Raw genomic sequence first — 16,809 nt, 5'->3', positions numbered from 1 at the left:
ATACGAGGCTACAATTATGAACTTGTAGAATAGCTCGAAAATTTCATTCAACGTGTAAAGAATGTGTTACGTAGATGTTCCTTTAAAACAAGCATGAAAAGAATCTAAAACCCCAACTTGAAAACTAAGCTAAGAAAACCATCATCAATAAGGTAGAGTCAGGATTTTTTTATTATTAGAAGTTGAGATGATAAAGTATATATATGATAATTAAAGAAAGGTTAAATATATATATATATATATATATATGATATAAATATTTCAATATATATTTATATTTAATTTTACACCTGTATAACAATATATATATATATATATATATATTAAGTTTTGCTCATTGATTTTTTATAATATAAAAATTATTAGTTACTGTGTTGACGATAAATTTTTTAACAATTTTTTTCTCAATATGAATTATCATTAAATTGGTGAAAATTTTATTATTCCTATAAGCATTAAATGATTTAAATACATCATTGAAATCTAAAGTTTTGTTCAATATAATAAGTTATATTACTTGCTTATTGAATTTATTATTTAATTTTTTAATTAATAACTGTAGTAAATAAATATATTAACACATTAATAATGCTCAATTGTCATAAAATCTTTATGTCAATAAGATCAAATTATATAAGAGTAAAAACTATTCGCATCATAAATTTCAATAGTTTGATTATTTTAAAAAAGTAATTTTTTTCAAAAAACATCTTCACTAAACTTCTTAACTTTTGGATAAGTGATTTTATAATAGATATTAAGCACATAGAATTTAATATATCTTAAAATTTTTGTTGCAATGCTTAACAAAGTTTATTAATAATAATTCTCTCAATTTCTTTCATTAAATATAAAATAAAAGTAAAATAAAATGACCTTAACATCTTAAGATCATGTATAGCATTATCTTGTTGACAATAAGTAAATCCTATAACAACCATATCTTAAAGCTACTAAAATATTTGCTTTATACATATATAAAAGACTATATATAAAGTTAAAATAAAAATTTCATCTAATGTTTTATAACTTCTATAATGTACCAATTTAAAGGGACTGAAAATATATAATCCCTACATTTTACTAAGAAAAAAATTAAAAAGTTAGGGGGGCCATGGCCCCTATCGGTCGCCCCCTCCACCCCTGATCATTGAAATCCTATTTAAGCTATACTGCTTGAACATATAGGCCAATAATGCTAAATGCCTCTAAATAATAAAAATGAAAATACATGATAAGATTAAAATATAATGATTAACAAAGATCACAGGACATTAATTAATCAACCTTTATTTATTCAAGTCTCTAATCTGTCACTAAGAAATTAAAGACAACAATTGAACTTAAACGTCTTCTTCAAGTTCTCAAGCCCAACTCATGGCCATATTCATGCCCTTTTAAATTTTAGTTGGGTATAATAAATTATGAAAATAATTGATTAAGTGGTATATTTTAATCATAATTGATTATATTATAACGCAATCTATTTGGATGCTGTTTTTCTAAAATTAATTTTAGCAGAATTGAAGATGTTTGGATAATTTTTTCAGAATTAAATTTAGCTATATAAATTACTATAAAAAACATTACTTTTTAAAATTAAATTATTGATAAATTTGTATCTAATATTATTAAAGTTGTTACATTTTATTTAAGAAGTAAAATATATTATTTAAACTACATATATAATTAATTAAAAATTTAAATTATATTAATATTAACATTTAAGTTTATGTAAATAAGTAACTAAATATATCTTACTTAAAATAAATTCAACAAAAGATAAGAAAATTAAATTCTTAAATATGAAACATTAATTTGATAACAACTAATGAAGATGATAATATATAAGTTGATCCCTAATAATAACACGAAATACTAGTCATAGTTGATGGTAAGGATGAATATTCATCAATGTCATGGTCTTCTTGATCCTCATGGTCTTCCTGATCTTCCCTCTCATGGCGCATAAAATCAAAATCAAAGTTAGAGTGTCTTTTAATGAAATTATGTATCACCATTGATGCAACAACAATTTGAACTTGTATATCATAGTCATAGCTAGGCATGTTACGTAAAATTGCAAATTTGTTCTTCCAAACTCCAAATGTTCTTTCTATTGTGCATCGTAAACTTGAATGAAAATAATTAAAGACCTCATTATTATTTGCAAATCCAGTTGATCTTCTAAAATTAGGAAGATGGTAGCGTTCCTATCTATACGGATCAAGATATCCATTTGGTGTTGGATAGCCAGCATCCACCAAATAATATTTACCTTATAAAAAAAGATTACTATTAATGTCTGTAAGTTGGAAAGTCTAACACAAATAAATTGAACAAATAAATATACCTAAAGGCGGATGTGGAAAGTTCATGAATCGAGTTCTTAAAGCATGTTGAAAAAAGCGAGCATCATGTGTAGTACCCTCTCATCCAGCCAAGACAAAAGTAAATGACATGTCCCAATCACACACAGCCATTACATTTTTTATAAGGATTCCTTTTCTTCCAATATATTTTGATTTTTCACTAATAAGGACTACACATGGAATATGTGTGCCATCAATTGCTCCAATGGCATTTTTAAAGAATAGCTAATATTGCTTATCATTTTCTATTTTGTTTGATATGTGACGAAAGAACCTGTCTTATGGTTTGATATATTCCATTGCAAGTTTCGAGCAAGCCATTAAAACTTCATGGAAATGTCTATGAATAATCTCTCCTGAATGTTGAAATCTTTCTTGTGCTATCCTGTTTCCCAACCCATGTCCAATTGTATTTAAAAAAATTGCAACCATCTCTTGTACTCTTATTTGCCCAGTATCCTTTAGTTCATGCTATGTCAATTCACTGCATAATTGATGAAACACATGTAGTTCTATTCTAAACATTTCATAGTGACAAACTGGGTGTCCCTCTAAAACTTCATTCACCCACAAATAACCTGTATATTCATTATTTCTTTATGGCTCTTTGCATAAATGTTTTGTTACATACAACCCAATGAAAGCACTAACTTTTTAGGCTCTCTTTAACCTTTTTTTAGATGACTCTTCTATATGTCTTGCTACCTGTAGCCAAACACATAAATAATATGTGCACTTAATTTCAATTATAGATACATTTAAACAAGTCATCTATAAAAATACCAATAACCTTTCCAAAACATTTAATACTTCATTGTCATATATAAAAAGTACATAAGCAGTTCAAGAGGCTATATAAGTCAAATTCAACAATATAATACAAACATGTTAGACTACTCTTTAAGTAAGATCATATGCTCATAACAAGTTTTAAAACCCTAATAATCAACCATTTTGTGATATTCATATCTCAACCACTCCAAAACACTTTCTTTATCATCCTTCATTGTCAAAAACATCACCCTAACCTCTCGGGACATGAAGAGTGACATGCATCGTGAAACCGAATGTTTGTCAGTTGCAACTTCTTTCCATTGTTTGACTATAGACATGACTTCAAGAATTGATGTTTCCTTGGCTTGTTGAGATTCTTCCTTTGTTGTTTGAGCTATCACACTTATTGCATCTGCTATTTGACTTGTACTAAGTAACTTGTTCTTCTTTCTATTGTTACTGCTTTCACCCCTCTTCCTTTTACCATTGCCTCCACGTAAGATTCTTTGAGAAGCATTCAGAACTACTTTATTAAATTCACCGCTTACTCCAGTAGTTCTTAAGATCTCATCACTATCTCTTAAATGTTCCTCCAAATCAATACCCTCATTTGCCATATCTGGCCGATACACGTCTTCGTCCTCACCTTCATTCCTATTGTAAATGTTAACATGTTCTAGGTCCACTGGCAATGAAACCTTGAAACAACTCAATTAATTCATTAGCAAATGGTAATCTTGTCTGAATTTCTCATATAATGGATTTTCCTGCACATAAATTACCAATAATATTACAAAATACATAAATAAATAAAATAAATATAAAGTCTTACATAATAACATCATACCAATATCTTTTTCTCCTACCAATCATCTAAAGCATCCACAGTATTGTTTGTGTAATCCCAACCCAATCCTGTCTTACTTGAAACTAACTTATCCCACAGTACCTATTCTTTTCTCATATTATCCCACTTCTTCTTGAATTGTTGTCTATTATATTTTTGCCCAGTCCTCTCATTGAAGGTAGAAATTATACTGAGCCATCTTGCTTTGGTAAAACTACCACCATTTCTTTGTGATTTTTAAACTTGGTCCAAATAGATGTCAATAAATATTCTAGTATTTCTTTGATCCCATGAAGCTTTTGACTTATTGTTACTCATTATATTATATAAAAATTGATTGTATGAGAGTATAAAAAACTAATATGTTAATTATAAGAATTGTAATTAAAATATTACATGACAAAAACTTGACAATTTTCAGAGGAGCTAAATTCAACATTCAACAGACACTGAAACGGCACAAAATTTGACTAAATGACCCTTATATATGCAAAACATACTGGTTGAGAATAAACCTCTAGTAATTAGTGATTACAAAGACCAAAACCAGCACAGAGTTTGACTAGGCACAAAACTAACTTTTAAAAGCTTTCCATAATTTGCAAATGTACAAGAGTTTGACTAAAATCAGGTTTCAATAGCTAAAATCAACTTTCAACAGTTCTCTTATATCTAGCACAGAGTTCAATTAGGCACAAAACCAGCATAAAAATAACATGAAAAATTAGCTTTCACCTACAGTATTATTTTCAAATGTACAAGAGTTGTAATGGCCGAAGTAATGGTTCAGTTTAACTAATAAAGAGCAGTAAATGGTTCAAACCACACAACTAAGCTAGCAATCGCAAGAAGAAATCCACATATATAGAACAGAGTGAAAAAGAAAATAGCGTCTGACTAAGATCAAACATTACGCCTGACCAAGATTGTCTAAAAAAATGGTCGGAGAAGATCATTTACCTTTCAGCCCAGTCAAAACTTCACTCAAACACAGATCACAGGAGATGGGAGACAAACACGGTGGACCACAAGCAAATCAAAAGACGGAGCGAGTAGATTGAGCCAAGAGAATGTGGATGGAGCTTACTACCTTCTTCGACTATAGTAGGAGATCACTGCTACTGGCCGCAACTCAAAGACAGCGAATGAAGGTCAATGATGCCACTAGGATTGCATAGCACAAGGACCACAAATATGCACACAGATCACAAGATGGCCGAAGATCATTGCCTTTAACCATAGATCGGGGACGACGGACGATGACTATGTTAGGGGTGGGTGGACAACGATAGAGAGATGGCACAATGAAGTCATAGATCGATAAGGGTAAGAGACGGCAGTCGAGATTGAAGACCGAATGAGAGAAATAGGAGATCAAAAATGAGAGAGAGATTTGCACATGAATGAGAGAAATGTGAGATCAGAACAATGAGATAGAGAGAGCACATGAAGAAGGGCAACATGAGTAGCTGAATATCTGACAAAAGAATTAATGCAATAACAGTAGAAAAATTTAAGATGAAAGTTGGTTTTCACAAATTATAAATTAATGCACGTTTTGCCTCATTGTTCGATTTTTGCATTTTTGTGGTGTTTGGATAATTTTGCTCAAAAAATTAATTATGGGATAAATAATCAATTTTATCTGCTATCCAAACACACACTTCATCCAATTATTCAATGTGGACTTTTGAAACAATTAAGTGATGTAAATGTACGTATATACTCGCTAGTTTATAAACTGATAACCATTTCACAATCTAAAAAAATTAATTGAAATCGTAATCTTCCAAAAAATGGTACATCTTTCCAATAACACCCTTAAGTAAAATAAATATAATATTTGTCTTATTTAAAATACCCTCATTAAATACTTTATATAATGATAATGGAAATTCTAATGAATTATTTTTTTAAAAGGAATAATAAATAAAATAAGGATATAATTGGAGAAATTATAAGAATTATTCAATACATTATATTTTAGATTAAACAAAATTTTAAGAGAATATCCTATATTAAGATTAGGAGGGACTGAGGAAGTAGTGTAATTGCCTTGGACATCTTGAACTTTCAAAGTTTCTTTTTCACCATTCACAATAATTATATTTAAAATATGATTGGCATTAAATATGAGCACTTCTTTCAGCTTGAATTTAAACAATGGTTTGTTATATTGTGAGAGACTAGTCTCTTCTATTAAATCTAATCTCTAATTGGTAAACCTACAAAGTTCATTGTAAAAGTTTTTTATTTAATCTTTTTTGGGCCTTGCCTTAGTGATTAGGCCCTTCCATATTTATTCTTGCCTTAATTATTGGTCCTTGCATAGTTATTGGGCTTACTGTTTATGTACCACAATGTGAACAGCTATAGATTTCCATGTAATTCGCTTCTAAGGGGATTTGAATTTATTGTTTCGTGTGTAGAAGATTGAGATTGCCTGGGTTCGAACTCGTGGCTTGGCTTTTGAAAGCCAACCACCTTTATCACCATGCCATAGGGTTCACCTTGTAAGAGAATTTGAATTTAGTGATCGTAAAAGTGTTTATATTATTTAAACTATTAAAATCTATATTAACGATTTAAATAAACTTATAAGTGAAACATAAATTTAAAACAATTAATATGAATTTTAATAATTTAAATGATACAAATACTTAATGTATGCACTAAATATAATCACCAAATTAAAATCCTTATTAAAGATGTCCCTCATTTAGGATGCTACATAGACATGGGATGTCACACAAGATGATACTTGCATTGGAATGCCACATTCGAAGAAGAGTGATGAAAATGAATGGTATTATCTGAAACTACTGCCATTGCCTGAGAGCTTAGGATTTTCAATATTATCCCCTTATTGAGTTAATTTATGTAAAAGAGTGAGAATAAATTCTTATTTCTGTTTTAGTTATATATATAAAGTTTGAAATGTAATGTTAATCGTTTTATCATCTATCTAATATATTACGTGTTGGTGAATTCTTACTTAAACATGTAGTACCAGAGGTGTTTCAACCTCACTAAGATTGGTTGTGAGTTCTTACTCTTTGTCACAATTTCTTTGAATTACCAAAATAAAAACTATAATAAATGAACTTAAGCAAAAATACTAGAGGACATAGACGATATAAGAGACCATGAATTTATACGAAAGTATATTTAATATTTGCAACTGTCAACTGGGGTGACATTAGATTTTGAAAAATTTTAGGGCAATCTCTAATATAAATAAGCAAGATTGCTTCGCTTGAAATATTTTTGTGAAGCTAATGGTTGTATTCAAATTTTAACCCATAGGTGTTGGGTTTAATCCTCCTTAAGCAAGATTAATTCTTAATTTGGATAGGAAGAAAGATAAGGAGAAGGGAAAACTAGGAGGAAAAATTTCTAAAAATAGTAAAAAAAAATGGGAAATTATAATTGTTGGTGTTATACTTTTAGTTTGTTTTGGAATTAATTTCTTTACTTTTTTTCATTATTTCAAATCTTTTAAGTTTTATTTGTTTACAATATTGGTTCTTGTCGTTACTGGCAAAGTTAATTGTGCCAATGTATATATAACTATGTTAATTTTGTTGCTGAGTTGATAAAATTATGATGTCTTGGATATCATTGGAGAAAACTAGCCATTTTAACTTTCTGCCTTTTGCCCTACCTATCATGTTTAGTTTTGATTTAACGTCCTGCTTCCTGATTTTTTTTTTCCATATACCAATTTTTATATATATAATTCATCATAATTTTAATATGTCAACATAATAAATAATATAATTTTTGCACACATTAGCCACTGTTAAATCCTTCTAATCACATTTTAAAATATAGGGACTAACATTGGTAACAAATAGAATTTAAAGTATTTAGAGCAACAAGGGGGAAAAAAAAAAGATAAGGACTGACATTAAAACATGTTAGAAGTATATGACAAACTATTATATTTTCCTAAAAATTGACTATTTATGGGAAAAAAATTCTTCTAATCTTATCCATTCCTTATTTTCTTCCTGTTTTTCTCTTTATCCAAACCAAGCTTAAGTGTTTGAATTTTGTAGATAAAAAATGTATAGTATGGGAAAACTACTTCAATTAAGTTTAACAATGTTGGAATTTGATCCAATAATACCAGATATCGTATAACTATATATATATATATATATTTTCACATTTCATGATTTCAAACAAAGATACGAAGGAGCTTAACTGTGCAATTGTAGTTAGACACAATTGCTTAGTTCACCACTAAAAAAGTATTGGTGTTTGTCATAGTCTAACTTCAACTCCACACTGCTTACATATAAACAATGTTTCTAGAAGCTAGGTTTTATACATGTATTACTTCTGATTTTTAACCACGGTTGCTTCAAGCATGATCTCAGTTGTTTCTGCCAAAGATGGCTTCTTTGGTGACCAATTTAATACCCCTCACCCACATCTGAGCCATTTCAGCACCACCCACACATACAAAATGAACCTCTTTCTTTTTTGTAGTGACCACATGGAACAATCCTGGCTCATCAACATCATACTTCCTTCTACGATTCCATCTGAATTTGTCACTAGGACCAATCTCAGCTGCTTTACAAACCACATTTCTTCTATTTGATTTTCCCCATCGTAGAATTCCAACACCATCCACCATTCTCAGTTCTTTACTATGCGGTGACCCTTTCCCACACCTTGTGTGCTTCTTTACTCGAGCCTCGGCTAGAACCAGTCTTCGAGCTAGCTCGTCGAATATTACGCGCTCTGCATCATTTCCTGCTCCATTTTTTCTAGCAAGTGAAAGAGCTGTCTCATGTCTCTTGTTGTGAATATCACATTTGGCACCACATGAGATTAGTAACTCGCACATTTTACTTTGGCTCTCTTTTGCTGCTAACATTAATGGTGTATATCCGTTGTGGTCGAAAGCATTTATATCGAATCTTCTTTTGATTAATTTATGAACCAGATCTGTGTCCCCATGGCGAGCAGCATGATGCAGAGGATTTAACGCAAGATTGGAGCAATTAGATTCGTTTTCAAGTGCAAATTCAAGCATTATTTTCTCAAAAGCTTTTCCAGATTTGTTCATGTTTATAAGGTCAAGAGCTGTCAAACCGTGCTTGTTTCTTAGCTTTAGAACATCAGCTCCAGCTTTAAGAAGCAACCTGAAAGCCTCTGCTTTACCTTCTATTACAGCTATCATGGTGGCTGAGAATCCATTTTCATCTTGTTCATCTAAATTTATGTTTCTACGTTCAATGAGTTCCTTCAAAGCCTGTGTGTCATTAGCACGAGTTGCAAAAATCAAAGAAGAAAATGTGGAGGCATTGCTCGATTTGACAACCTTTCCGCTTCGAATCAAGTCCAAGATTACTTTCTGGAAGACGTTTGTCCACTTAACAGACTTTGCAAACGACATCGCAGATTGACCAGATGAATTTACCATTCCCATATCAGCTCCTGCTGAGACCAACACTTTAAGGCAATCTTCATGCTTATGCCTTGTGGAGATCATTAATGCAGTATCCCCAGATTTTGTTTGGGAGTCCAAGTTACAACCAGCATCAAGTAGGCATTGAAGAATGTCGCGTAATCCAAGCCTTGTAGCCATGTGAATGGGGCATAAATTTGTTTCCTTAGTCATTTGCATGGCCAATTCTGTATTTGCACCGTAATTTAGGATCACAATCATAGCTTTTTTGTTATCACAAAGAATCGCATGGTGCAGAAGAGTCCTTCCAAAGTGAAAACTGTTGGGCGAGAGGTGAAATAGCAACATACTCAATATAGCTCCACTAGCTTCAAAATACTCCACAGCACACCAGGTGATTGGGTATGCCTCAGCTAATCCCACACCCACACGAAGTTCTTCTCCACTATCAGTTTCCCATGTCCAAGCCCCTAGTTTGGCCTTAATATCAGTCCTTACTCCAACCTGATTTACAAGAATAGGATTCATCAATCCACAGAACAGCTTGACTCAATGCATATATTGAAACAGTTAATATTTGGATTGAATAATAGATCACATCATGAACTGCTGGATAATTATATATTATATCTGGCTAATCCTTGAAACATATCAAAATGTTATACCATTAGATGTTATCTTTTGTGTGAGTACAAGAAATGTGTATTTTAGACCGGCGGCATTTAATCTCATATAAATATAAATCAGTATTCCTTCAAAGATTTGATCTCATGTGAAGAAGCTCGTTTAAAGTCAGAAACAAACCTGCAAGAGCAATCTCACAACATCGATCTGCCTGCTAACAACAGCTGCGAACAATGCATTGCAATTAACATTAGCGTGGAGAAATGGCTTTGAAGATTGAAGCAACGTCCTATCAATGGCATTGGCATCCACCCCATGCTGCCAAAGTTTAGAAACAAAGTCAATCTAATAATTATCGTCTCTATTTATTTTTTACGACATAATTTTTCAAAATCACCGCCCTTAATCAAGCTGAGATAAGGCAGATGATAAAAGTAGTGAGTGAATAAGAATTTTTGAAAATCAATAATAAATATCCCTTTAATTTTCTTAGAAGGTCTCATGTTAAATAACGATCAAGATCAGTCTTATAAATAGCAGCAGAAGGTATTGAGTTTACCTTGAGGAGTACATGGACAACATTTGTGAATCCTCGGCAAGAGGCAGAGACAAGAGCATGAACAGAAACTTGAGGACGTATCATGTTGGAATCCAAGAGCAGCTCAGCAAATGTAGGCCGATCCACGAGGCTTGCTTCCATCAGAGCCTCTTCACATGCCGGCTGAGCCGCTCCGGCATTGATGAGCATCTCCAGAACTTGTAGGTGGCCTTCCCTCACTGCTGCCGTTGTGGCATAGCCCCGGAACAATCTCTGATTCACATTACCTCCAACATTCTATCCAATCAAAACATCAATCTCTGTTAATAATAGACAACTAATCTTCAATAATCCTGCGGCTACAAACTTCTAAATTCCAAAGAAAACAAAAAGTAGAAATTAGTCCAGACTTTGAACTATCATTTATGAGAAATTCAGAATAAAGTTGAATTGAAAGAAGTGTGCACATGCATACATAGATACATACATATTCTCATATGCATGCTCCATTGTCATTGTGTTTCGCATAATTTATATTGTCTCTTGATTAGCCACCTCGGGATAGCACAGCAGAACGAAGTATTGAAATCACAAAATACAACACTAAAGAATAATTGACATTCAGATGCTTGTTTCTATTCATAATTCGAAAATTTAAAAAAAAAATGCAATAACTGATGTGCATCACCACGAGCTTTCTGAGCAGGATCAAATTCCCTGCATGAGCAGCAAGAAACAGTGCAGTGACCTCCGTTTTGAACTCCTCGTATCCGAATCGGACTTCATGAGACGACTCGTCGTGCAACACAATCTCCGTCGTTCTGGACCTGAGGTTCACCGTTCCGACGAAGTTGACGTCGACAAAAGGATCGGCAATACATTCTAAAGCAGCGTCGGTATCGCCGTCATGAGCAGCGTCGACGAGCCTTTGCGAAACCTCTGATTCATAATCAATAGGAACCACCTGCTTTCTGAGCCCTGAGCCTGAGCTTACGAGCACCATCATTTTATGCGGCCAAGCTCTTCACTGTGAAAGCTTTCGTCATAAACGAAGTGGAAACGAAGGTAGGAGATGCGTGATTTATGGAACTAAGTTCACATATTTAACAATTTAAAAACAGAAGTGAAGCAAAAGATAAATTGGTTGGGGCGTATTTTTTGACTTTGCAGAGAAAAGCGACGTTGAAGGGCGTTTAGCTGTTGGGACTACCAAGGATATATTGGTTAGCGAATGGAGGAAATGCGGACCATGATGCTCTAAGATAAAAGATAATAACCACGTTCAAAACTCAAATTACAAAATTATACGTTCAAAAAATATTTTTGAGAGTTGGATGTCAAAAATATAAACTATTTTAAATATTTGAAGATATAATTAAGAAAAAGCATAATCTTTTTAAAACTATAGAGTTTAAAAATACTAAAAAAATAATAAAAATTAAAAATAAAATTCAATAAAATTATAGGAATTAAAAATTATATTTTTCTTATAATTAATATACTTTTTCTAAAAATCAAATTAATAAATAAATTATTTTATTTTTATCTTTAAATGAAGATTCTATTAAATAAGATTATATATTAAAAAAATATGCTAGTTTGAATAAAGTTAACTAATTTAATGAAGTGAGATTTAATTAAAATTATTTATATTTTTTAACCGATAAAGTAATACTATGATATTTTTTAATTAATATATAATGATTATTTTAATTTACTCTTTTAATTCTATTCATAAGTTACTTTTAACATGTTTTACTGAAATAAAAAAAATTTAAAACTCATAAATTTTTTTAAAATTTAATAATTTTTTAACTTTACTCATATTAAATATACATATTTTAATAATATATTTTTTTTCTCAGAGAATAAATAAGAAAATTGAGATAAAAATTTAATAAAATAATTTATAAATAAGGTAAAAAATATTTTTTTTTAAATTCTATAAATAGAATGAGGGGAGTGAATTACAAGACATTTTACTAGCGGTTAGCTGTTGGGACTTCCAAGGTACATGTTGGTAAGCGAATGAAGGAACGTGGATGTTAGTTACCATGAGACATTTGGCTAGTGGTTAGTCCATTACTAGTTCAAAATGAAAGACATTTTGTGGAAGGAAAGACTAATAATAACATTAATAATAAGAATTTGTTATAAAATAAATAATATAAAAAAATATTTACTTGCCTTTATCTAATTTAAAATAAGAACTTTAAGTATATGGAATTAAATACATAAGTTTTGTTTTTGTAAAGAGTATAGTGTTAATTTTTTTGCACAAACGCATTTATTAATTATAATATAGAGATATGATAAAAGAAAAAAAATTGGATGTTATTAAAATAGACTTCCGGTAAAGAATTAGACACTCACAAATACAGAAGTCTCGATTTACATTACAAAACTTAATTGTTATTAATTCATGATTTGCAATTACAATTTTTATAATTATAAATGTTTGAATCAATAATTATAACTATCTCACAAAAAAATGTTTTGAAAAAAATCATTAAATTAATTGAAAAATGTAAAACCTAATTTATAAAAATCAGGATTTTAAAAACCAGATCAGTTGATTCAAATAATTGGATATGGAATTCGCTCCTAGCCCCATCAACCCCCATAAACTGAATAGTTGACTAACTGATTAACCCGACAAAAAGCCAGCTTAATTGATAACAAACCAAACCATATCTAAGAAGATTTTTAGACCCTTTTTTTTATCTCTAAATATAAAATATTATTAGCATTTTTTTAATAAATGAACCATTATATCTTTATTAATTTGGAAAGAGAAAAAAAATACTCTCATTAATTTACTTGAAAAAAAAATTATTTTTATTTACAATAATTAAAAGTAAAATTGAAATGTTGTTGTCCTTTTAATTAGATAATTAAATTTTATTAATTTTATGTGATTTAATTAAAAGCATATTATATAGAGGAACTGAGGGAGTAAAATGGGATCCATTTTTTTTTTATAACAACGTCTGCAATTTTTGAAGTCTCTCTCTGTTTTTTTTATCTAACTGTAAAGTTAAATTTTATTAATAGTATGAGCTACATTATAGTGTTTTTAAGAATTGAGGAAATAATTTATATAATAAATGAGTTCAGGGTTCAAGATACTAGTGGACCTATTTTTTTTTAAAAAAATTTCAAGTAAATATTGCATACTAATAAAGTAATATATCATAAAAAGTAAAAGTTTATTTAACCTTACTTTACAAAATGTAATGAAATGATACATTTATAAAATTTCATTTTTTTAATGTAACATTTATATATAAAATAAAAGCAATGATACTTTTATAGAGATAACGACCAGAAAAAGGAAAAAAATACGGACTAGAAAGTGACATTGTGAGAATGGACAACAAGAGCGGATGTCACTGGGCGGAATGTTCAACGTAAGCTCATTGCTACGGTTTGTTGTATTCTAAATAACCGGATTTCGCCTGCTCTATTAAGTTTATACATAAAAAATTCAGAAAATAAATCCAAATTCAGCATTAAAAGCATAAACTACGTCAATATCGGTTCCTTGATTTAAATGATAAAAAATTATACCAGACTACTAGTTTAATTAGAGGTTTTGAATTTGATACTAAAACAAAAAACATAAAATACATAAAGTGGATATTATAACTTTTTTAATATGGACAAAATGAATTTAAACATCTTTATGTGTAATATATAAAAGCTCAAATATATCGTAGGAGTCATAATAGTACAACTTTGTTTTCAATCATTTCTACAATATATGAAACCAATACTAATTTAACTAGCAATAATAAGCTTGATTTATTGGCATTTGCCATTTGTGTTTATAAGCTATGACTAATGTAACATTCTCCAGTGAACTCTTCTTCTTCTTCTTCTTCTTTTCTCATACATTTTGGTAGGTTTCATACAATTTTTTTTATTTCTACAATAATTCTGCATATATTTTAATTAGTATGTTTTTTTAATAGATTTTCAAAGATAAAATATGTCCTCTTTATAACTGTTAAATTTTTATCTTTGGTGGGTATTGCGAAAAAGAAAAGATGCCCAGTTTATAAGTCTATGAATGTTTTTTTTTAATTGAAAAAATGTTATTGTTTTTTTTTTTCACTTGCTCCCTCTCTATTTTCTGTTTTTTGTTTTTGGTAAAAATTGACTTATATGTCTATAGCACTTATTTGGATTTATCAAGTTAATAAATTAAATTAGTCATTAAATTGATCAAGACATAAGTTAAAGATATAATAATTAAAATTGTAATCGAATTATGATGAAACCCAATCATAAATAAAACATTTGATTAAACTTGCTAAGACACTAGTTGATTGGTTCAATTAGTGAGTTGACCTAAATTTTCATATCATGCAATTTATAACCCAGTCTTATGAAAATAATTATAACGTGGTTAGGAAATTTTTATGGGCTAGGTTGGTCATGTAACTCATTTAGAAACCTAAACAAATAATCAATTTTTCTCTCGGATTCCAAACTTGTCTTTCCCACCACGATTTGGCTGGCTCCTATCATCAGCTTTGTTGCATGTTGTCTTATTTTCTAATTGATTATAATTTTAGTATTCTTATTTCATTTTGATCTTTGATTCTTTAAGGAAATTTGTTATGAGTAAGAGATTACCCTTTTTTTTTAGGATAGGAGTTATATACTTACCCTTATATACTCAATATATTTTCATCAAAACAAATCAAGATATGTATATTTTAATATGTTAATAATATTAATAATAAGAATTTATTATAGAATAAATAATCTATAATAGATACACATATATTAATTTAATTGAAAATAAATATTTAAAATATATAATACTAAGTATATAATTTTCTTCCTTTTTTTTAATTTATATTGATCCATAGTGTCTTATCATAAACTTTTTCTCTTTTTTTCTTTTTACCTTGAATAGACTATTTCTCTTTAGCAGTGATAAATTTTAGATTAGATAATTAATATGCGACACACAATATATAAAAATATTAATTAAAATTTTCTTAAATAAATATGATGATATTAACTATTGAAATTAAATTTACAGTATTCACATTCGAATTTTTCCATATAATAGCATGTAAAAGTACTGTACTTTTGCTAGAGAATTTTAAGACAACTTTTAAGGGAAGGAAACAAAAAAAAAAAGGAAAATATCATTGAAGGATTACAGAGGGTAATTAGGTCTTTTTTGAATATTAAAAAAAGAATGAATTGAAAAAAAAATTAAGATAAAAATGAACTAAATTCTCCTTTCCTTTATATTAAGTATGATAAAACTCATTAATATATGCTAAAATGTAAGAATTGTCACACCCTTTAACAAATCTCATAAATTATAATTCTTAATCCTATGAATTAAATTACTTCTCTCCCTTATGTATATGCTCAATTATTCCCTTTGATCATTTTATTTTTATCTTTAATTTTTTCAATCCATTTCATTTCATTCCATTTCATCTTATTTTGGGTTGGCCATTGAAAATCATATTCTCAGTAGAAATGAAAAATAAGAACACCAATCTTAATCAATCTTAACTCTGATCATAAAATATGACGACAGACTTAAAAATTTTCAAGACACTGGAATGAAATGTGTATAGCATTATTTTTTATTTTATTTTATTTTATTGCGTATAGTTATAGAAGTAAATAAGTTTTAGATATGATTAAATATTAAATATGAGCATCTCTTTCAACATATATTAAAATTTTGGTACATACATTATGAGGAGCCAACCCTCTTGATCAGTTTCGTTTAGTTCCCAATAAGAATTTGGGCTTGATATTAGGATATTGGGCCTTTATTGGGCTGAGATACCTTCTGCCTGCCCGTGTCAACGTATATAAACAGAACCATTAATGCAAGTATCGCACGTTTGGTTCTTTTTTTTTTATTTTAAGTTTAATACAAGGGCGAATAATGACTTTTTTTTTTATTCTCATGTTGTATTAATAATAATTAAGGACCATAATTTTTAATATTTTTTTAAAAATAAACTCTTAATTAAATTATTTTTTTATTTGCTCTTAATTCATGGTATGTTTAGTTTCTGTTTTCAAAAACTATTTTCTATTTTTCAAAAAAAAAAATTGGACAAGTTCTTTTAAATTTGATTATTTTTAAAACTATTTTCATTTTATGTTTTTTTTAAAAAAATTAAAGCATCTAAAATGTTATTTTATTTTATTTTTCTTGTTTTCAAAACATATTATATTT

At 29.3% G+C, this 16,809-nt stretch overlaps 2 protein-coding genes across 3 annotated transcripts; both read right to left on the bottom strand.

Annotated features, from left to right (window-relative positions):
* Nucleotides 1-3,310: 3,310 nt before the first annotated feature.
* LOC129308963 (uncharacterized) lies at nucleotides 3,311-4,217 on the bottom strand. Its single transcript, XM_054950319.1, has 2 exons — nucleotides 4,185-4,217; nucleotides 3,311-3,844 (listed from the first exon to the last, which is right to left on the bottom strand). The coding sequence occupies exons 1-2, from the start codon at nucleotides 4,215-4,217 to the stop codon at nucleotides 3,311-3,313; spliced, it is 567 nt and encodes a 188-aa protein (XP_054806294.1).
* A 3,898-nt stretch (nucleotides 4,218-8,115) lies between these two features.
* On the bottom strand, nucleotides 8,116-11,635 carry LOC129309723 (uncharacterized). Of its 2 annotated transcripts, none has more exons than XM_054951406.1 (4): nucleotides 11,269-11,635; nucleotides 10,602-10,877; nucleotides 10,223-10,360; nucleotides 8,116-9,922 (listed from the first exon to the last, which is right to left on the bottom strand). In XM_054951406.1, exons 1-4 carry the CDS (start codon nucleotides 11,584-11,586, stop codon nucleotides 8,375-8,377), a joined length of 2,280 nt encoding a protein of 759 aa, XP_054807381.1. In that variant the 5' UTR covers nucleotides 11,587-11,635; the 3' UTR covers nucleotides 8,116-8,374. The 2 variants fall into 2 exon arrangements, with proteins under 2 accessions (XP_054807381.1, XP_054807382.1); XM_054951407.1 differs by having other exon boundaries at nucleotides 11,272-11,635.
* Between the last annotated feature and the right edge of the window lie 5,174 nt (nucleotides 11,636-16,809).

The sequence above is a fragment of the Prosopis cineraria genome, unplaced genomic scaffold, assembly GCF_029017545.1.
Source record: "Prosopis cineraria cultivar Desert tree isolate PC_DT_omini unplaced genomic scaffold, ASM2901754v1 PC4, whole genome shotgun sequence".
In the NCBI taxonomy this organism is placed as follows: Eukaryota; Viridiplantae; Streptophyta; class Magnoliopsida; order Fabales; family Fabaceae; genus Prosopis; species Prosopis cineraria.
Note: the sequence above shows the minus strand (reverse complement) of the source record. Positions and strands in the feature narration are given on the sequence as shown.